Here is a 23,822-nt window from a genome sequence, read left to right as displayed (position 1 = left end):
CCATACACATGTCGCATTAATATGTGAGCATATAGTGTTAGCATCGCATGCTTACTTTCATGATCAGCACCAAAAAACTTTTCGTCCGTTAAAATTTATATTTCTCATATGAAATTTATACAAAATAAAATTTTCAGTAAAAATACAAATTAAAGTATGGATGATGTCAAATTACGTTAAAATAAGTCTAATCTTATTTTATATATATATATATATATATATATATATATATATATATATATTAACATAACTATTACAAAATATTACAAGATTCATAAATCATCCATGACAAAATGAATTTTTGCATATTTCAAATTAAAAAAAGTATTTTTTAATATTATTAAAACAAAATAAAAATGACAAAGAATAAGATAACCTCAATCAGATAATTTAGTTAATTCTAGTGATTTCAATGAGTAGTCTTTTTCCTTTGAAACAATTTTTAAAAGTACACATATCTTTTTTCTTAACACGATACATCTTAATAAATGCTTTTTTGTTTAAATTTTTTAGGAAAAATTTTTAAGTTTATTGGTACACCAATATTTTAATAAATTTTAACCGTTAATCTTAATTATATATATTTATTATATATATCCCATATCATTTTGCAAGATTCTTATTTTTTACTAGTCAATTAAAAAGATGGAATCTAATGTTAACATCATCAACACATAAAAAAAGTTTTTGTATCAATGTCATAAAAAATTTGGAAAACTTTCAAGTATACTGATATACTGATATTTCAGTAATTTTTAACCGCTAATCTTAATTACTGAAATATCAGTATATATACTGATATACTTGAAAACTTTCTTATACTGTTTAGATAAAATATTCAAAAGATTACATTGTTATTTTATTAAAAAATATTGATAATACATATTTGACTCAAAAATGTAAACAACATATCCACTCTATCATTTTCATAGTATTCACATCGATGCTAGCTAGCATTACTAACAACTGCAACAGCATCCACATTAAACATTAACCTGCACTTATTCATATGAAAACCAAATATTTAGAAACAGCAAAAAAAAAGTTCAAAATTTTTTAACATAAACCCGGAACCAAAGTAGTATGAAAAGCATAGTCTATTCACAAATATTAAACCTCCTAATTCCTAAATAGCTATATCTAATCAAGCAAATGATACTTCGATAACATGAACTGATTAAATAGCTTAACGATGAACTGATTTTAAACTCTATTTGGCAGCCAATTATAGTCCATCTATTCATGGCTCCAGCTTGGCAAAGGATCTTACTAAAACGAATTGGAACATATTGAAAATACAACAATAGATTAGTGACTTCTAATTCAAATAACTATCAAAAAGTTAGAAAGATTATAAAAATTACAATATTGCTACAACTGCAAGATTTTTAGAAAAATAATCATATCTCACATGTACAATTTAAATCGGGAATATAAAAATTTAGAATCCAAACTTTATTTCAAATCTTGTGTACCTTAATCAATATGTGAATTGAAAATATATAGAAGAAGAGACACATTAAAAATTCCCTTGTGTGCTTATAAAGGTGAGAATGCTTGTTACTTTCTTTTGCAATAAGAGGTTTGGAGAAAGAGGAGTGTGAAACGTAAGAAAAAATGGTTTGAGACTTTGAATTATTTGTATGTTTTGGAATGTTCGTTATTGAATGATGCATTATATGTAATATTTTTTAATTGATTTCTAATAGGATTAAAAATTATAAATCTATTGATGAACTTAGTATATAAAATTTATTGTGTGTATTTTTTATATATTAATATTTTTAATTTGTAATTTATCAGTTTTAATATTAAATTAAAAAATAAAAAATATCGAAATAATTCTCTCTAAAATTTGTTACTTGTTCAACAGATGGCCAGTTAAATTCAATTCTTTATTCTTAGAGAATGTTTTAAGATTTTTTTAAAAAGAGAGACCTTGATTCAATAAAATTGAATAGAAAATTAATAGATTATGATGTAAATATTCTTTCAATGCTTAAAAAATATTTAAGAGGAAAAAATGAATAAAAGAAAAAAATTAATTCACCTAAAAAAGAGAATAATTTTAGTTTATTTCGATTTTGTACCATTTTTGTATTAATTAACTATCCTTTTTGTCTTTTATGAATATTGTCCAAGTCGATCAAATCAGATATTGTTCCATTGTAATACTTTTTCTTCAAAATAGATATATTAGCACAACCTTACCATAATTTAGATCATTACAAATATTAATATCATAGAATGGCCTAACATAATGAGCAAAAATATAGGTGTCAAACTCTCTTTGAACACTCAAAATTTTTTCAATATTTATTTCTTGAGCAAAAATAATAAAAGAAAATAAAAATTGATAAATAACATCTCAATGAACTTTGCCTCAACATATAAAATTCACTACAATAATATAGATTATTTTTTAGGGTTATATGTGAAAAAAAAATTAAAATTTGTCAAAAAAATAAATTTTGACACAATTTTAACTATAAAAATATGTTAATAAAAGTTTTGTCAAAAATAGTATTTTTAACTTATAAGTAATTGTGAAAAAAGTTTAAATCTTATTTTGATATATATTGGCTGCTAAAAATAATTTGTTAGAAAAATTTGAGAATATATTTTATGTGATACTTATTAACCATCAAAAATATTATTTATTTTGACACTTATTGACCATAAAATATTCTTAACAAAAAATTTTAACAAAGAATGAGATGATATCTTGAAACAGAAGAATAAATTGAGATTTTGAAGATAAAGAATTAGTAGTATGATCCCAAACTGAGAGCAGTGTGATGTCAAAATTGAGCCCAGAGAAGAAGAGAAATAGTGGAGTAAACTGAAAATAAATGAATGTCAAAATTAAGAAATAATTTTCTACGGTCAAATTATTCATAAAAAAACATGGAGAATTTGATATTTGTGATATTTGTCAAAAATATATATTAATTTTGACATTTAATTATGGTGTTAAAAAACAAAATGTTAAAATAGCTCTCTTTTCTTGTAGTGCCACACGTTAGATCTATTATTCTATATGGATATACGAGAGAAAAGAGTTACTCTTAGAGGTAAAGCCGCCCAATGTGAACTATTTGATTTGATTTCTGTACTGAGAATTCTCTTATTTTTATTCACTTATCTATATAAATTATTATTTTTTAAATAAAATTACTTTTATAATAATATTTATATGATCTCAGGTGGATTATAAATATATTGTCTAGTCATTGAGTTGTAAAAACTCACCCTATTTTTCTAAAAATATTTTTCAAGAAATAATAATCAATTATGTGGGTCTTTCTATTTAAGAAAAATAATATGCATGGGTATCTTTTATTTGTTGTGTTTCTACATATTATATGCTCTATATGTCATAGGTAGGATCCAACTATTTTTAATTATTTTATCTTTTATTAAAGTGTGTAACTATTCTTTCTAGAACTTGTAAATTTATTAAGAATATTTGTAATTTTTTTATTTAACTTATATTCAAATTTGTTAGGCTTATTAGGGGATTATTTTTCTGAGCATCAATTATAACTAATTTTGGGCTGTGACACTCTCCCATCTCTATTCTCATTTAATAAAATGTCTCTATTCCCGTCTTATCTCCATCATGGATTCCTGTTTATTTTTTTTATTTTTTTTTTTTGCAGGGGAGACAAATACCAAGTATCCATGGATATTAAATTTTAACTTTTTTTAAACAAAATTAACACAACCATAATAAAATTCAATATAATTCAACCAAATGTATTAAATCAAACACAATTCAAACATAAATTTAACATAATAATATATATACAATTTTTAACATATAAATTAAAATAAAATGAATTAGGATTACTTACATAACTTATATATAGATAAAGATATTTAAGTAAATTTTTTTCTCTGGAGATTTCACAAGTACTTAAATTGTGGAACAGGTAACTCAATATTCTCGCCTCCCCCCACCCCTTTCGATTTATTCGGGGGCTGGAGCAGGTAACTCAATATCCCCCCCTTTTCGATTTATTCGCGGGGGCAGGTTCAGTCTCTGTTAGCATTCTTATTATAGATACTAATAGAAAAATCACTTTTAATAGTCATTTATTTTGCTTTTAGCGGCAATAAATTTTTTTGTCGCTAATACTTTTACCGACAATTAGACATAGCCGTCTTATCCTTTATCGAAAAAAAGTTTTAGCGGCAATTATAACATTTGCCGGTAAAAAAAATTTTAATGGTCGAAAAAGTATATAACTTTTAGCGGCCATTTTTTTGGCAATTTATATGGCCACTAAAACTAATTTTAAGATTGCAATATTATTCTCTCTTAATTGCTATTATTATTACCGCTAAAATCTTAAGGCGTTTTTTAATTATATTATGCTACTTTTTTAGAAGTAACATCTATTTTTTTTAATTTTAAAATTATTTTTACCATTAATTATTATTATTTAAACAAAATGAACACTATGAAAAAAAGATGAACACTATGAACATTACAAAAAAAAATGAACACTGAATAAATGATTTCTTTTGAGGAACAAAACACTATGAATCAATAGAAATGAATTGATATTTTCAAATAAAAAACCACATCAATCTGTACAGTAATAAGTAAAGAATATGCATGAGATACAATAAAAATGATCTGGTTCTTGAATACACATTAGCACAAAACTTTCTAGTAAATAATAGCTAGTATGTATAGAATACTAACTACTAAGTAATAAATATGCAAAATACACAATTTTGAAGGTATCAAGTATTGAATCTGCTTTAAGGTATTTTGAAGGTATCAATTTTTAAGGGAGCTTAGGCTCCATAAGCTTCTGAAAGCTGGACCTTCCTATCTGAGATATCCTGCGGACAATTTCCTTTGACCAAGTTGTTGAATGGAGTTGAATGAAGAAGAAGGTGATATTGCAGCTGCAGAAGCCCCCGTGTTCGGTGAAGTTCCGCCAATCTTGAATAGAGTTGAAGAAAACTTACCTTCGTATAATCCTATCAATTAGAAAAATACATATTATTCAAGAAGCAATTGTAAATGAATAAATACTTAAAATCAGTATATTACCAATATGATCTATCTTGTGATTGCGTTGTGAGTGATCAGGTCCTAGAATGTCTAGTCTGGGATGTTGAGCTTCACCATTTTCTACAAAATGTTGCAAAGAATTCAAAATGTTAGAAACAAGAGACTGAGAGAGAGTAATTTGAAGAGTGTATTATTCAGTGTGTTAAAAAGTACAATATACAAGGGGTATTTATAGGTGCTAAATGAATCAGAGTAATAAAGGCATAGAATCCTACAATTAATATACATATATACTATATAAATATAGACGATACTAATTGATTCTAATAATTTTCTAACATCCCCCCCTCAAACTCAAGTGAGAGCTAAGGATACCAACTTGAGTTTGGATAACAAAGTCCGGAAATGAGTCGGGTGATGAGCTTTCGTGAAGATATCAGCAGTCTGATTTAGTGTTCCAACAGCAATAAGACGAACTGCATCAATAAGGATACGTTGCCGAACAAAGTGACAATCAATCTCAATGTGTTTGGTGCGTTCATGAAACACATCATTATGGACGATCTGAATAGCACTATGGTTATCACAAAAAACATCAGTAGGGGATACTAAGGAGCACCCAGATCTTCGAGAAGCCAACGAACCGAGATAACTTCAGCAGTGGTGTCAGCGAGGGCACGATACTCAACTTCTGTGCTTGAGCGAGCAGTGAACGTTTGCTTCTTAGCACGCCAAGAAATGAGAGCGTCGCCAAGAAATAAATAGTAACCAGTAGTAGAACGACGATCAGTGGGATCACCAGCCCAATCAGCATCAGAGTAAGCTTGAAGAGACAAAGAGGAATGGGCAGAAAAATAAAGGCCATGAAATAGAGTGCCTTTGATGTAGCGAAGAATGCGAAGAACTACCGCATAGTGAGTAGTACGAGGAGCTGACAAGAACTGGCTAAGGACATGAACCGAATAGGCGATGTCTGGTTGGGTGACAGTTAAGTAGACGAGACCGCCAACTAACTGTCGATAGAGAGTCGGATTATCCAAAACGGTGCCATCCATAGGGGTAAATCGAACATTAGGCTCAAGAGGAGTAGACTTAGTGTGACTATCTGTAATCCCAGCGCGAGCAAGAAGATCTGAAGCATACTTAGCCTGAGAGAGATAGATGCCATCATTGGTGGAGATGACCTCGAGACCAAAAAAATAGCTGAGAGATCCAAGATCTTTCATCTCAAAAGTACGATGAAGTGAGGCCTTGAGATCAAAGATACCATCAACATCATCCACAGTAATGATCATGTCATCAACATACAAAAGTAGAAGAACAACTCCACGTTCGCTTTTATGAATGAAGAGGGCATTCTCATGAGGGCTAGAAGTAAAACCAAGACTGCATATGGTAGTGCTGAACTTGTCAAACCATTGACGAAGAGCTTGCTTAAGTCCATAAAGTGCCTTGCGAAGGAGACAAACCTTATGAGAAGGACAAGGATATCCCAGAGGTGGTTTCATATAGACTTTCTTTTTCAAATCTCCATTAAGAAATGCATTCTTCACATCTATCTTATTGAGAGACCATTTTTTAACCGCGGTAATGGCAAGAAGAGCTCTAACAGACGTAAGACGAGCGACAGGAGCAAAAGTCTCTTCATAATCAATACCATACTCTTGCGTACAACCTTGAGCAACCAAGTGGGCCTTATAACGGTCAATAGAGCCATCAGAGCGAGTCTTGATCTTTTATACCCATCTACTACCCACAACTTCCTGATCATATGGAGGATCAACCAAATCCCAAGTGTGTGCTTTTTCAAGTGCCTGTATTTCATCTTGCATTGCTTGTTACCAATTTGGGTTTAAGGAGGCTTCTCTGAATGACTTAGGTTCATGTTGATGAAGGATAGTAGAAAAGCAATGGTAATCAAGAAGATGAGGAGGTGGATTCCTTACCCTAGAAGAACGAGCGGGAGTAAGGAGGCATGACGGTAGGAGCAGGATCATCGTCCAATCTGGAATCATCGGTAGATGGAGAAGGCAGAAGAATAGGAGGCTGTGGAGGGTCACTCGAGATAGAATCTGTAGATTCATCACTAGAAAAAGATCAACATTAGGCTTAGTAAACAAAGGTGACTGAGTAATAGGAATGGACTCAAAGGATGAGAACCGAAAAAACATGTGGTACTCCCAGAAGACAACATGACGAGATATACGAATACATTTCGAGAGAAGATCCCAACAACGATAACCCTTGTGTTCAGTGCCATAACCAAGGAAACAACACATACAAGCCCGTGGTTCAAGTTTTCATGAGGCTGAAGAAGAACAAAACATACACAACCAAAAACTCGAAGAGAACTATAATCTGGGGAGGTATGAAAAAGACGCTCAAAGGGAGTAACATTACCAAGAATAGAAGATGGGAGTCTATTGATAACATGAACAGCAGTAAGAACAGCTTCACCCCAAGTACGCTCAGGACACGAAGAGGAAAGGAGCATTGCACAGACGGAGTCAAGAATGTGACGGTGTTTGCGTTCAGCTCGACCATTTTGTTGAGACATACCAGGACAAGAAAACTCAGACAAAGTACCCTGTTCTGCAAGAAAGGCTAAGAGTTTGGAATCACGGTATTTCATAGCATTATCACGTCAAAAAACCTTAAATGACCTTGGAAAACTGAGTTTTAATCATAGTAGCAAAGTTGTTATAGATCTGAGGTAACTCATGGCGATTAGTCATCAAATAAACCCAAGTAAAACGGGAATAATCATCAATGAAAACGACAAAGTATCGAGCTCTGCCCATAGAGGCAGTGGGAGCGAGGCCCCAAACATCAGAGTGAATGAGATCAAAAGGAGAGCAAGCAAGAGATGAATTATTGTGAAAAGATAAAGCAGGTTGTTTGGCAGTTTGGCAAGAAATGCAATCAAAAGATTCATTTGGAACCTGACCTAAAACACCCTGAGACACAAGAGGACGTAGTTTTCCTAAGGAAGTGTGGGCAAGACGTTGATGCCATAAGTGGAGGGTAGAGGGAGAAGAAGCAGCACAGAGATTTGGTACAGAAGGAATATGAAGATTCTCGAGTTCAAACAACCTTCCGACCTTACGTCCAGTCCCGATAATTTGTCCCATCCGAGGATCCTGTACACGACAACCAGAAATGGAAAAAGTGATTTCAAAACCCAAATTAACAAGTTGACCAACATAAATAAGATTGAAGTTTAATTTGGAAATATAATAAGTATCAGGAAGATTAAGAGTTGACTGGGATATAGAACCCTTGTGTTTTACGTGCAAGAGGGAGCCATTTGCAGTATTGATAGAAGGTCCATTTGTAGTGGTAGACATGGACGATAAAATATTACGCAATAGAGACATGTGATTAAAGCAACCCGAGTCAAAGTACCATTCAAATTTCTCTCATGAATCAAATATTCACACTTCTATTTGGAATAACGCCCCTCATTTTAGACATTAACAACGTCCATTTTGGGAAGAAAGTAGGCTTGTAGACATTACTCTTGGATGGTGCCTTTTGAGTTGGGCGTTACCAACGTCAAACTTTCTTTGCATGCTTTGCTTGTTTCTTGAACAATATGTATTGCTTGCATGCTTCATTAAGTGGCGTTAACAACGCCTTCAACATGCATGCTTCATTCTTTGATTCACGCTATTAACATGCATATAAGCTTCATGAATTAACGTTAGTGCATGCATGCTTTTTGCATTTCATTATTAATTAATAGCACATGCATGCATACTTTAATCATTAATTCACTAATAATTCATGCATAAGGCATTAAGCATGCATGCACTATCATTAATTCATGAAATTTATATTCATGTTAATAGTGTGAATCAAAAAAAGTTTAGTGTTGATAACGCCCAATTCAAAGGGTGCCATCCAACACTACAAAAAAAGAGACATAAAATGGAATTAATATTATGGCGATTTTGTAAAACCGTTATAATATCAGTGTTATGGCATTTTTTCTTGTTGCCATAATTGAGTTGCATTTAATGGCAGCTTTTGTTGATTCTGGCGGTTTTAAAACGCCATTATCCCTGGTATATAAAAAAGTCTAACCCTAATTCAACTCTTATTTTCCATTGAAACGCAAAGGTTGAATCGCTGCCACAATGATCTTCTCTGACCGATTTTCTCCGGTGACAATCTCCTCTGACTGATCTCCTCCGGCGATGACCTCCTCCCACGACGACCTCATTCGGCGATGTCTTCCTCAGCGGCGATCTTCCCTAGTGACCTCTCCTCCAACTACAATCTCCTCCTGGGACGGTCTCCTCCGATGACATCTCCTACTAAAATGATCTCCTCTGGTGGCATTCTCTTTTGCCGGCAATCTCGTCCATCAAGCTACTGTGCTGTGAGATTCTCCTCCCACAAGCTCGCGAGGTAGGTTTTTCTCCCTCTTTTCCTTTGTTTTCTTGAAAATATTTTACTCTAATTCCTTCGATCTCTTAATTATTGATTCAAAATTTCAGAATACATGATAGATTTTGCGAAATGGCAACTACAACTACTAAAAATGCAAGAGCTAGGGTTTCTGAGGAAGGGATCATTAAAACATTTCACAATGATGATGATGAAGTGCTCAATGCTGCGGAGAATGAAATTGTGGTAATTTTGTTAGTGGCGTAAAGAGACAAAAATGGTTGAAGCAAACATGGATAACTTGTTATTATGCATATTTATTGCATAATATGAATTAATTTATTTGTGGTTTTTGTGCACGTACATGAGCAAACAATTAATTTATTTACAATTTGATTGCCCTCTCCTAACTAGTATACTTATCAAACAGGATAAAAAAAAATAGATTTTATATCGTTTCTGCTTTAACTGATACCAAGGTAGATCCTAAAGGTCGTATTTATGACTTTATAAAGGGAAAGTCCAGGGGGCAGCAATTCTATTAAATTTTGGCCAGCATATAACGAGCAGAGAAAGGTGAATCATTAGATAAAATCTCACACCAATCTCACACCATCAAATCATCATTGATGGCTAGTTGATGACTAACAATCACAAAAATTGCTGTCCCCCTAACATTGCTCCTTGCTTTGCTTTTGCCTTACTTTGATGTATATTCATGAGTTACTTGTTGCTTTGAAGCTGAGCAGTGCTATCTCAGCGGCTTGGTTTAGGAAAAGGGGGTCTTAGAATGACACTTGAAGAGGCTCTGAGTGAAATACTTCAAGTTTGTGTTATTGTTCCATACTTTTTGTTGACATCATCTTTATTTTCCTTTACTCTTTGTTTATCTTGTTTAGAAAGATGAGTCGATTATTACCAAAATAAAAACTACGAATTATATGGTCCATGAAGGAACCAATTCGTGCTAATTCATTCATTGATCGAGTTGGTGGGGGTCATTTGGTAAATACAGTTCATCTGTTCCATGAATCAATCCAATCTGTTATAAGAACTTTCTCTCATTCTAATGAATAATATATAGACTTAGAACTTAGAACTTTGTTATTGTTAAATGCTCTCTTTTTACTTTTACTTTTTGCACTGATATTTATTATTATAATTGGTGCTTTCTCTATCACTGTCACTCTACTTAATATTAACAAAATTTCAAAACTTGGATGCAAAAGAATGGTTTAGTACTAGTACAGCTTATTTTTAATCTTCTCTGACCAACTCTTCTCTTTTGTTAACCAATGATCATCTCTTATAATTCCCTTTGGTTTGTTGTAGGGAACAGCGTTGGTGGTCCTTGCCGGACTTGTCGCGGCCCTGATTCTCTCCCTTGCCACCCCTTTTTTTTTCTCTGTTGTGTTTATGCTTCTTTTTAATGTTGTTTTTCTACTATACAATTTTGTAGGCCTGTAAATTAAAATTAGGAGATCTTAAAGGAGCATTATTCGATGCTGAGTTTGCACTGCATGAAGAGGACAACAATGTCAAAGCATTAATTATTCCGGCAAGGACAGGTTGATATCTGAATTGAGGAGGGTTTTTTGCTGTATTTTATTAAATCTATCCCACTTTCCTTTATGATAACTGACTTTATGGGCTTACTACTTCAATGATTTATTTTTACCATGGACCTACCTTGTATGTTGTATCTTATCCAACTTTTTTATTTTGTCCAAAATAAAAATTATGGAGCTTAATTTGGAATTTATATTTTTTGGGCATAACACGCAGTTGCTAAACCCAAAAAGATATCAAGGCATAGTGTTTGTGGGCCTTTAACTTTTTCTGCTCTGTCTTGCTTAAAATATTGAAGACCTGGTGATCAATATCTTGTGATTTGAAACCTGTAAGGCTGTAACTAATTTAATCCCACTTGTAGAGGAAACTTATCATAAAGGACAGAGAGCCGATCAAAGTCAAGCACAGCAACTCAGTTTTCACTTTCGGACTGTTTTATATAATTGAGTTTTATTAATAAGTGTTTTATTATAGAAAAATAATTTTTGTCTACATTTCTTCGTTTTCAATTTAATTTTTGATTTAATAGAATTACTAAGCTTTGATGTACGTTTTATTCTATATTTATTAATTATTGATTTGATCTATCATACAGATATGTCAAAATAAAAGAAGTACACAAATTTACTTAAAGCAGCAGCAGCTGCAAATTCTTCACAAGACAAGTCAATAGCAGCTACAAATTCATCTCGAGACAAGTCGACAGCTTCAAATGCATCACAAGTCAAGTTCGCATTAGTTGCAGATTCCTCTCGAAACACATTGGCAACTACAAATTTCTCCCGAAACAAGTCGGTAACAGTTGCAAATTTCTCCCGAGACAAGTCGACAACAGCTGCAACTTCCTCCCGACAGCATCTTTGATACTTTGTTTTTGGATTATAATTTTTTATTTTTTCGGAGACCATGTATGAATTAAAAATCTTGTTATGATGTTTGATTTAAGGTTATGCCTTTTGGTTATTATGAGATTTTAAAGTTTGAGCTCTAAAAATGTCACTTTAAATAGGTAATTTCAATCTCATTTTAAAAAGTATAAAATTGCCATCATACTTAGGTAAAAACGACGGCTAAAAATCGCCATTTCAAATAAAAATGGTGCAATTATATTCTGATAAAAATGGCGGTTAGAAATGCCATTTTAAACAAAAAGGATGTCATTAAATCCAGGTAAAAACGGCGGTTAGAAAATGTCATTTTAAACAAAAAGGATGCCATTAAACCCTGGTAAAAACGGCGGTTAGAAATGCCATTTCAAACGAAAAAGATGCCATTAAATCCAGGTAAAAACGGCGGTTAGAAACACCATTTTAAACGAGAAGGATGTCATTAAATCCAGATAAAAAACGGCGGTTACAAACCGCCATTTTAAACAACAACAAAACTGCCATTTTATTTGGTTAAAATGGCGGTTAAAACTGTCATTTTAACCGTAAAAAAAACTGCCGTATTATCCACTGGTCATTACGGCAGTTTTAAGAAAACCGTCGTAATAACCAGATTAGCGCCCAGAATACCGACGTTTCTTGGAGGCGCCATTTTGGTAATAATGGTGGTTGTAACCGCCGTAATTTTCATAAAAAACCGTCATTTTAACCTTTTATTTGTAGTGCAAGAGTAACACCGATACCTGTGAGCCTATCTTCTCAAAATAGACATTGTTAACGCTCAAAATGAGGGGCGTTATTCCAAATAGAAGCGTGAATATTTGATTCATGAAAGAAACTTGAGCGTTACCACAATGAAGCGCCCATTTTAAATTGGAAGCTCTTGACATACTAGACACTCTTGGAATTGGGCACAATGTCATTGGTAACACACTCAATGTAAACTGCTACTGCCTCTAGCGTTTACCTTCAACATCCAATACACTTAAACTGCTATTGCCTGTAGCAGTTTATGCCCAAACAACATTTTATAGAAACCGCTGCTGCCTATAGCGGTTTTTGTTCACCTCCCAATGCATGTAAATCGCGATTGCCAGTAACGATTTACGTTCTTCCCTAATTTGCTACTGCTAGTAACAGTTTTTATAGATTCATGAAAGAATACATTTACATCTTCATTTTCAAAAATATGTAATCAGATAAAATTAATCTCTATTTTATTTATTTAAGAAAATTGCCCCAATAATAATAGTGAAAAATCATAACACAAATGATTATTAAAATGGGATATGTCTAAAATAAGTAGAACAATTTGTATTTATTGAATGTGTCTTATTATTATAAACCGTTAGATTTCATTAAATGTAAATCAAAACTATTATAAGAAAAGAATATTGATAGATCATAATAAATATAGAATGCATTAGACATTACTAATATATAAATAAATAAATATCTTTTGATATACAATACTTTAAATGAAAAATATACTTTTTTTTCAAATAATAAATATAAAATATATAAATATAAAAAATATAAATTTTTTATTTATTAAGATTAACAATTATCATGTAATAAAAAATTTTATAATATTAAAAAATTATATTAAATAATATTTTTAATTACAATATAAAAATATAAAATAATTACATTTATTTTATATTACTTGATAAACAATTTAAATTGTTATATTAAAATTTTATTAAATAATTACTTCATTAAAAATATTATTATATAATATAAATTTTTATTGAAATGTTTATAAAAATGTAATTTATTTAAAAGTGTAGCTTCCGACAAGTTGTAAATATTATTATATAAAAATTTAATTACGTTAATAAATATTATTATATATATTTAATAATAAATTACGTCAATAAATATTTTAAGAGTGTAGTTTTCGACAAAAAAAATAGGAATGAGAATGTTGTAGAAAATTATTTTAAATATATTTATTAACGTAATTACTTAATAAAAATATTATTATATAATATAATTTTTATTGAAATATGTCCGACAAAAGGAAATAGGAATGAAAATTTATTAACTAACTTCGTTAATAATATTTATAACAAAATAATTATTTAATAAAATTTTAATATAATAATCTAAATTATTTATCAAATAATATAAAATAAAATTTAATTATTTCATATTTTTATATTGTAGTTAAAAATATTATTTTAATATAATTTTTTAATATTATAAAAAATTTTATTACATGATAATTGTTGATCTTAATAAATAAAAAAAGATTTATATTTTTGTATTTATATATTTTATATTTATTATTTAAAATAAAAAATTATATTTTTTATTTAAAATATTATATATTAAAAAATATTTATTTATTTATGTATTAGTGATGTCTAATGTATTTTATATTTATTAATTATTATAATCTATTAAAATTCATTTTTTATAGTAACTTTTGATTTATATTTAATAAAATTTAATAGCTTATAATAATAAAGAACATTTAATAAACATAAAATTATTGTACTTATTTTAAATATACTCGTTAAAATATCATCATATCTTCATTGTCACACAATCCATTGAGAAAAGTTAAATTCATAAACTCTAATCCTTGAACTCTATGATATGAACATTTTTATAATGGGAAAAGCTCTGCATACAAGTCATTAGGGCTTGTATGCTTTACAAGTTCATTAAACAATAAAATCAAATTACGCGCTGCTCCACGTACGACGCGCTACATCCCTTCTTCTTCTCTTTCTTTTTCGATCGTTCTTTTCTCCTCCTTTCTCACTGGTTTGTTCTTCGTCGTTGACGTTAGTTCCTCCATATACTGTTACGGCACGTTTTCATTTCATCTTCTTCTTCTTCTTGCTGCACGTTCTTCTTCCTCTTCCTCTCCTTCTTCTTCTTTTCTTTTGTTTCTTGCCTTCTCTTTCTCCTTCTTCATTTACGTGCTTTTCTCTCTGTTTTCTTTCTTCGTTATTCTCGATTTCTATTGTTTTTTGACATCAAGCTCTGAAATCGTTTTTGAAGAAGAAGAAGTAGCAGAAGATGAGGAGGAGAAAGAGAAAGAGTTCTGAATTATGCATGATTTTGGGTGTATTTCTTTAAATCCTTTGGGTGTATTTTCTGTAATCTTTTGGGTGTATTTCTATAATCGTTTGGGTGAATTTCTGTAACCGTTTGGGTGTATTTCTGTAATCTCTTGGGTGTATTTTATGTAATCGTTTGGGTGTATTTCTGTAATCTCTTGGGTGTATTTTATGTAATCGATTGGGTGTATTTCTGTAATGCTTGCCATTTTTTCTGAAATGAAAAATACACCCATAGATATCAGTAAGATACACCCATAGATATGAGTCAGATACACCCATAGATATCAGTCAGATATCACTCAAATACACCCAAAGGGTTACAGAAAATACACCCAAAGAATTTAAGAAAATACACCAAAGTTGAAGTACATCTTATGCATAATTCAGAACTCTTTCTCTTTCTCCTCCTCATCTTCTGCTGCTTCTTCTTCTTCAAAAACGATTTTACCATGAAAAATCGAAAAAAAACGAGAAAACAGAGAGAAAAGACGTAAATGAAGAAGAAGAAAAAGAGGAAAACGAGGAAGAAGAACATGCAGAAACGAAAGAAAAGGAGAAGAAGAAGAGTAAGAGGAACAAGAACGTGCAGCAAGAAGAATAAGAAAAATTTCAGAAATCATGAAAATCGAAAAAAAAAACGAAGAAGAAGAAGAAGAAGAGGAAGAGGAAGAGGAAGAGGAAGAGGAAGAAGAAGACGAAGACGAAGAAGAAGAAGAAGAAAACGAAGAGAACCGTTTGAGTGGGGCGCGTGTAGTTACGCTCCATTCAAAATGAGTTAATGCGCGTGTTAATGAAGTTTGGACTGATATCTTGTAAAATTTGTACGGCCTTTTTACTTGTATGTGTAGCAGGCCCCTATAAAATTATCTATAAAATAATTTCCTAATTAACAATGAAATCTTTTTGAAACATTCACTTACAGGATCAGCACCAGAAGCTTTTAAAGCATAACCAATATGTAGAACTTCATCATACACTTTCTTATATGTTTTTCAAACATATGGTCCAAATTATTAACAAGAACAAATAAAATATCAATTATCTTATATTCTTACCACAATAAAACAAACTATTACTGTGATGCACATTACAAAAATGATCTGCATTGTAAATTAAATCTAACTTGACAAAATTTATCTTTTTTCTACTAAAAGAATTAAAAAATAAATAAAATAGTAACAAAACCTATCTTAAATCTTATTGAATGTCAAACCATTAACAATATGAGTTGATAAAGCAGGTATAAGAAAGTCAAAGTTTGATACCTGACATAAAGAAGAGCATAAACATCCAAGCCCTAATAACCCCTATTTTGAGAGGACTACCAAAGATCTGCTTCAACAGATTCATTGAATAATAATTCGCTATTTCTCAAAAATAACAAACAAAGGTATTCATACAGTGAAGTTCAACAATAGCAATAGATATGTGAGAGAAAAGAGAACAATATTGATGATGTGGTAAGTTCAACACAACAACTAAAAGAAAAAGAAGAAAATGAAAATGGAGTAAAAAGAGGAGCTGTTATTTGAAGAAAAAGAGAACGTACAAATAGAAATATAAAAAATTAAAATAATAATTAAAAAAATTCACGTTATTATAACCTAATTTTATAATAAATTTAACAGTTCACCAAACTTCAACGTGAAAACAACGAACAATTGCAATGTAAAGCTATGATTTCTATCGCTTTCGGCTTTCTAGAGGAACAATGAACAATTGCAATGTGAAGCTATGATCTCTATCGCTTTCGGCGTTTTAGTTCTTCAAGTCCTGAATTTCCGACTCCACAACTATAAATTGACAGTAATCCCACTCGAAAGAGTAGATTTGAGGATGATATGTAGCAACAGAAGTTCTGAAACTAGAAGATCTTGACGATGGTAGATCTGAGACAACGAAGCAGATCTGATGTGGAGGATAGATGAAACAAAAATAAAAATGCGGTTTGAATATGTGTAGGATGATGGATGACAGTTGTGGGCATTAGAAAGAAGTGAGTTCGAGAGAAGGGAGTGAGAATGTATTTTGTGACAATAGGAATAGAAACAGTTTTCTTTTTCTATTTTCTTTTAATCTTTTTTAATCAATTTGATTTAAGAACAGTGGAACACTTTATCGGCAATAATAATAATAATAATTACCGTTATTAATTTAAAAAAAATTAAAAGTAAAAGTAAAAAGAATAATAATATAGTGGCAATAATAATAATTGTTATTATAACATCTATTAATAATGAAAAATGTATAATAATCACAAAAACATAAGTTAGACAAAAAAAAATTATTCTATTATTGTTGCTAAAATTTTGTCACTAAAAATGATTTTTATTGTAATAATAATTCTTGCGGATATCTATGAATATGAGATTTTTTTGTCATCCCTACTTCGACTTCGCATATCTCGTCTTATACTTTAATTAATAACATATTTAAATATATTAAAATGTTTAAAAATATAATCATTTAATTAAATAAATACTAATATAGTAATATATGATTTAATTGATAGCAGCAAAACACTTACTAATGAACTAATAATGGTAGATAATTAGCAGACATGTGTGACCTACACATGAATCGGATAATGTGGGTGGTTTTATTGAGTAATATAACATATATTGACTATATCTTGTGTTGATTAAAATTTTGTATTAGCAGTGCAATAAATAGTGATGAGGAACAAGTTGACAATATAGTAGGTAGCTTATTTTTCTATATAAGGTCCTATAAATCTGAATTCATTGTCTCATATCTCCCATCAGATGTTCTAGCTAGCTAGCTTTATTACATTATTAGTATTATCTAATTTCTTGCTTCATAATAGTTGTTTCCTTCTTAAGACAATGGCACTGAGTGGTAAGCTTAGTATTGAAATTGTGATCCATGCACCTTCTGGAAAGTTCTTTAATCTTGTATCAAAATCTCTCCACCAAATTCAAAATATTTGTGAAAGAGTGCATCACGCCAAGCTGCTTCAGGGTGAGGACTGGCAAAGCATCGGCGGTTCGGTTAAACACTGGACATATGTTATAGGTAATCAAGCTTAATTTTAAATGAATTAATTTGTAAATTAAAAAAAAGCATCTTGTCGGATTTTTATTTGTCATAATATCATTTTTTCAAAAACCTAAACTTATGGTAAAAGTCGCATAAATAATTATATTTTTAATACGTCTTTTTTTATGTAAGTTATTTTTTGGGTTTACATAATTTTTTTTATGTTTTTTTTCTTTGTTATTTATTTTAAGCTAAAATTCTTCTTATTAAAATTCAACAGGAATCAAATTTTAGATTTTTCTATTATAAAAATTTTGATATTATATTATGATACCAACTTTTTCAAAAATTTAATTTGAGAAAGAGATACATGAATAATTATATCTTTAACATTTTTTTTAATTTGAGATTTTATTAAATTTAATTAGTTTCCCTCCATTTACAACAAAAAAAGTTCTTACTATGAAATAATATTAGTGAGAATTATATGAATTTTGTTTAAAAATCCTATTATGAATGAGATTATTAGAAGAGAGCAATAAGTATTTTTTATATTTCATAAAAATATAAACAAAAATTAGATTTTGTCTCCAAGACAAAACACAAAATTTTAAGATAACCAAAAGGACTAGCATAATTTGTATGTAATTATGTTAACTATTGACATAATTATTCTCAGGTTTCCTCAATTTTTTTCTTTTTTTTTTAATTTTTTAAAATTTGATTATTGTCAAGCAACAGATGGTAAAGTAACTACATGCAAGGAGACAATTGAATGCATTGATGAGAAGAACAAGACAATGAAATTCAATCTCTTTGATGGAGAAATAAGTCAACAGTATAAAGTCTTGAAGCTCACCATGCAAGAGATTGATAACAGCAATGGAAGTGTTTCAGCTAAATGGACACTTGAATATGAGAAAATTAATGATAATGTCGAAGCTCCTTATGGTTACATGGAATACTGTGACAAATGTACTAAAGAGATGGATGCTCATCTTCTCAAGGCATAATAATTACTAAAAGAAAATTAGAAGCACGTTATATGAATGGTTGGAATTTAATAAGGGGCAAATTTTCGGGTCTGTTTTGGAAGTGTTTATATAAATTAAATAATAAGTGTGAACTTGGGTGAACAATAGAATAAGGAAGTATGTTTCCAAATTCCAACCTTACATGTATGTTTATCCTTCGTTTGTATGTATGTATGTATGTATGTATGTATGTATGTATGAATGGTCATCATCGTTAATGATCTTTTTTGTTGGTTGTGTTTATGCCATGGATGTGTGGAAACTTAAAAGTATCTGTGTATGTCTAATAAAAATTAGAGTAATGATTGGTAATCAATTTTTTTGGGTAACATAAGTTAAATTTTTAAAATTATTTTGTTTATTTTAAATTAAAAATTTAAACATTGAATTAAATTGACTAATATTAACTAATTAAAAATTAATTTTCTAACTTTCTCATAAACATAATGAGTATATCGGAAAAAATATTTGAATGATCAAATTAGTATTTTTTAAATAAAAGAAATATTTTTAAAATATTTAATTAAAATTAATTTTTTAACTTTCGCATAAACATAATGAGTAAATCGAAAAAATATCTGAATTATCAAATTATTGTTAAAAGTATTGTTTAATAATAAAAATATTTTTAAAATATTTAATTAAAAAATAATTTTCTAATTTTCTCATAAACATAATGAGTAAATAAAAAAAATCTGAATTATCAAATTAAATAATAAAAATATTTTTAAAATATTTAATTAAAAATTAATTTTCTAACTTTCTCATAAACATAATGAGTAAATAAAAAAATCTGAATTATCAAATTATTGATAAAAGTATTCTTTTAAATTTTTTAATAATACAAATATTTTTAAAATATTTTAAAACAATAAAAATATCCAACTATTAAATATATATTCTTAAAAAATATTTTAAAATTTACATTTTTATGTATTTTATGTAAAAATATTAGAAAAACTAGATATTTTTACTTTAAAATTTAATGATTTTAGCTAAATGAATTTTGTAACAGCTCAGACCACCCACTAGCATGATATTGTTTACTTTGGCACACATGCCTTCACGATTTTGTCTTTGACAATAGGGTTGATAGCCGAAACTCTCCCCCCACTTACTCGTCAAAACGCGTCATGTTAGGGAGAGGTATCCACACCCTTATTCGTTCTCCTCCCCAACCGATGTAGGACCTTACAAATTTAGTTTGCAATTTTTGTTGTAAATGGACAAAAATATTTTTAAGAAGTCACAAAAATCTAAAGATCGAATAATCAGTTAATACATTTTTTTCGAAAAATTTTAACATTAATTTTAATACCAAATATTCTTTGATTTTTTTATTTAAATTAAATAATTTTAATATTTATTAAAATATATAATTGGTAGAGTATTTACTAATTTAAATACGTGTTGCACATTTCAAATACTGTGATATGAAAATCATAAAAAATATAATCCGATAACTAGTACATACTCAAGATAAGTAACAATGTTTGAAAATAAATAATTCGGTTACACTCGAAATACATACAAACCACACATTTGTTCATAAATAGACTACTCAATATTCGTGATATGTGTATTTATATATTTAGATATCTCAGTATTTGGGATACGTCATATATGTTTATTCATAATTAGATAATTCAGTATTTGAGATATGTGTATGCATGTATGTTTAGGTGTCTCAATACCTTAGATATACTGTCAAAATATAATATATAAATAACTGAAGATAATGATTAATAGGACTTAGGTTTGGTTTGGTAAAATTTTTACTTTTTAAAAGTTATAACACTTACATTTAATAAAATCAAGTTAAAAATGAGTTTTAATAAGTACAAACACCACAATTATGTTTGGTAAAATAATTTTAAAAAATAAAAGTCTATAATAAACATATCTATATATAACAAAGAATAATTACTTTTTAAAATTTTTTAAAATTTCATATAATATAAAAATAAATATTTATTATATCATAATATCATCACGAAAAAATCATATTAATCAATAATAAAACTTGTATGTAATCTAATATTAGTATTGGTACATCTATTACCCACCTATTTTTACATATGTATATATATGTTGTTACTATAATTTTGACTACATATGTTGTTAATTAAGCGTACAAAAATTTTATAATAAATTCCCATAAACTACGTCTCCTACCTCACGTTCTAAAGAACAAAAAAAATCTGAACATGTTTAACGAACTGTTAGAATTCGGTTTTACGGCGGTTAAAAATCGTCGAAAATCACTCCAAGAATCGCCACAATTTACCATTTTCTTTGTAGTGAAATCACCTATCAATCAAACACCAATAATGATTCATTACAGAAATACATTTTGATATGCAAAATGATCATATATTTACATTGATAATAAAACTTTATAAGCACTATAATCAAATTTTATAAATAACATAATCAAATTTAATTCATGATGCATATAATAAAATCAAAATACAAATAAAACTATAAAAATATGATGGTACCTATTTTGCGTTCCTAAAAATTTTATTAGAATTTAGTGATTAATCATTGTTAGATAATTTCATCGAGTAAAATAACATATATTGACTATTTTTTGTGTTGATTAAAATTTTTTATTAGCAGCGCAATATATTAATAGGGAGGAACAAGCTGACGATATAGTAGCTTAGGTAGCTTATTTTTCTATATAAGATCCTACAAATCTGAATTCATTGTCCCATATCTTGCATCAGATGTTCTAGCTAGCTAGCTTTATTACATTATTAGTATTATCTAATTTCTTGCTTCATAGTAGTTGTTTCCTTCTTAAGACAATGGCACTGAGTGGTAAGCTTAGTACTGAAATTGTGATCCATGCACCTGCTGAAAAGTTCTTTAATCTTGTATCAAAATCTATCCACGATGTTCAAAATATTTGTGAAAGAGTGCATCACACCAAGCTGCATCAGGGTGAGGACTGGCACAGCATTGGCGATTCGGTTAAACACTGGACTTATGTTATAGGTAATCAAGCTTAATTTTAAATGAATTAATTTGTAAATTAAAAATAAAACATTTCATCGGATTTTATCTGTCATAATATCATTTTTTTCAAAAACCTAAATTATAACAAAATTTGCATAAATAATTATATTTTTAATATGCCTCCTCATGTAAGATTTATTTTTTGGGTTTATATAAATTTTTTGTATAATTTTTTTTTGTTATTTCTTTTAGGCTAAAATTTTTTTCATTAAAGCTCAACATGAATCAAATTTTAAACTTTTTTTATTATAGGAATTTTGATATTATGTTATAATATCACTTCTTCCAAAAATTTAATTTGAGAAGAAGATATAGGAATGATTATATCTCTAATATTTTTTTTCTTTGAGATTTTATTAAATTTAATTAGTTTCCCTCCAATTACAACAAAAAAAGTTCTTACTACGAAATAATATTAGTGAGAATTATATAAATTGTTTAAAATTTCATTATGATCGAGATTATTAGAAGAGAGCTATAAGTATATACATAAATTGACAAAATTCTTGTATTTTTTGTAGTTCCTAAAAATATAAACAAAAAATAGATTTTGTCTCCAAGACAAAAGACAAATGACAAAATTTTAAGACAACTAAAAGGACTAGCATAATTTATATGTAATTATGTTAACTAATTGACATAATTATTCTCAGGTTTCTTTAATTTTCTTTTTTTCCCCTTTTTTTATTTTTTTAATTTTGATTATTGTCAAGCAACAGATGGTAAAGTAACGACATGCAAGGAGACAATTGAATCCATTGATGAGAATAACAAGACAATCAAATTTAATCTCTTTAACGGAGACATAAGTCAACAGTATAAAATCTTGAAGCTCAGCATTCAAGAGATTGATAACAGCAATGGAAGTGTTTCAGCTAAATGGACAGTTGAATATGAGAAAATTAATGATAATGTCGAAGCTCCTTATGGTTACATGGAACTCTTTGACAAATCTACTAAAGAGATGGATGCTCATCTTCTCAAGGCATAATAATTACTAAAAGAAAATTAGAAACACGTTATATGCATGGTTGGAATTTAATAAGGGGTTTTGGAAGTAGTTAAGGGTTTATATAAATTAAATAATAAGTGCGTGTGAACTTGGGTAAAGAATAGAATAAGGAAGTATGTTTTCGAAGTCCAACCTTACATGTATGCTTATTCTTCGTTTGAATGGATTGAACTATTGTATGTATGTATGTATGTAAACTCATCGTTAATGATTTCTTTTGTTGGTTGCGTTTGCCATGGATGTGTGGAAATTTGAAATCTGTATATGTCTAATAAAAAGAGTCACGATGGGTAATCCATTTTTTTTGGCAACATAAGTTAAATTTTTAAAATTATTTTATTTATTTTAAATTTAAATTTTAAATTAAAAATTCTTAATTCTAAATTTTAAATTAAAAATTTAAACTCTGAATTAAATAGACTAATATTAACTAATTAAAAATTAATTTTCTAACTTTCTCATAAACATAATGAGTAAATCAAAAAAATATTTGAATTATCAAATTATTGCTAAAAGTATTTTTTAATTTTTTAATAATAAAAATATTTTAAAAATATTTAATTAAAATTAATTTTCTAACTTTTGCATAAACATAATGAGTAAATCGAAAAAATATCTAAATTATCAAATTATTGATAAAAGTATTTTTTAATAATAAAAATATTGTTAAAATATTTACTTAAAATTAATTTTCTAACTTTCGCATAAACATAATGAGTAAATCGAAAAAATATCTGAATTATTAAATTATTGATAAAATTACTTTGAATCTGTTTCTCAGATCCAATTCAA

The 23,822-nt window shown here is 28.9% G+C and overlaps 2 protein-coding genes across 2 annotated transcripts; both read left to right on the top strand.

The window, feature by feature from the left end:
• The first annotated feature begins 17,698 nt into the window (after positions 1 to 17,698).
• On the top strand, positions 17,699 to 19,217 carry LOC112707583 (MLP-like protein 43). The gene is made up of 2 exons (XM_025759380.3): positions 17,699 to 17,996; positions 18,702 to 19,217. Exons 1-2 carry the CDS (start codon positions 17,807 to 17,809, stop codon positions 18,971 to 18,973), a joined length of 462 nt encoding a protein of 153 aa, XP_025615165.1. The 5' UTR covers positions 17,699 to 17,806; the 3' UTR covers positions 18,974 to 19,217.
• Positions 19,218 to 21,656: 2,439 nt separating this feature from the next.
• Positions 21,657 to 23,266, top strand: LOC112707582 (MLP-like protein 43). The gene is made up of 2 exons (XM_025759379.3): positions 21,657 to 21,997; positions 22,738 to 23,266. Exons 1-2 carry the CDS (start codon positions 21,808 to 21,810, stop codon positions 23,007 to 23,009), a joined length of 462 nt encoding a protein of 153 aa, XP_025615164.1. The 5' UTR covers positions 21,657 to 21,807; the 3' UTR covers positions 23,010 to 23,266.
• Positions 23,267 to 23,822: the final 556 nt, after the last annotated feature.

Source organism: Arachis hypogaea, chromosome 8, assembly GCF_003086295.3.
Source record: "Arachis hypogaea cultivar Tifrunner chromosome 8, arahy.Tifrunner.gnm2.J5K5, whole genome shotgun sequence".
In the NCBI taxonomy this organism is placed as follows: domain Eukaryota; kingdom Viridiplantae; phylum Streptophyta; class Magnoliopsida; order Fabales; family Fabaceae; genus Arachis; species Arachis hypogaea.
This window is presented reverse-complemented; position numbering and strand designations above follow the sequence as displayed.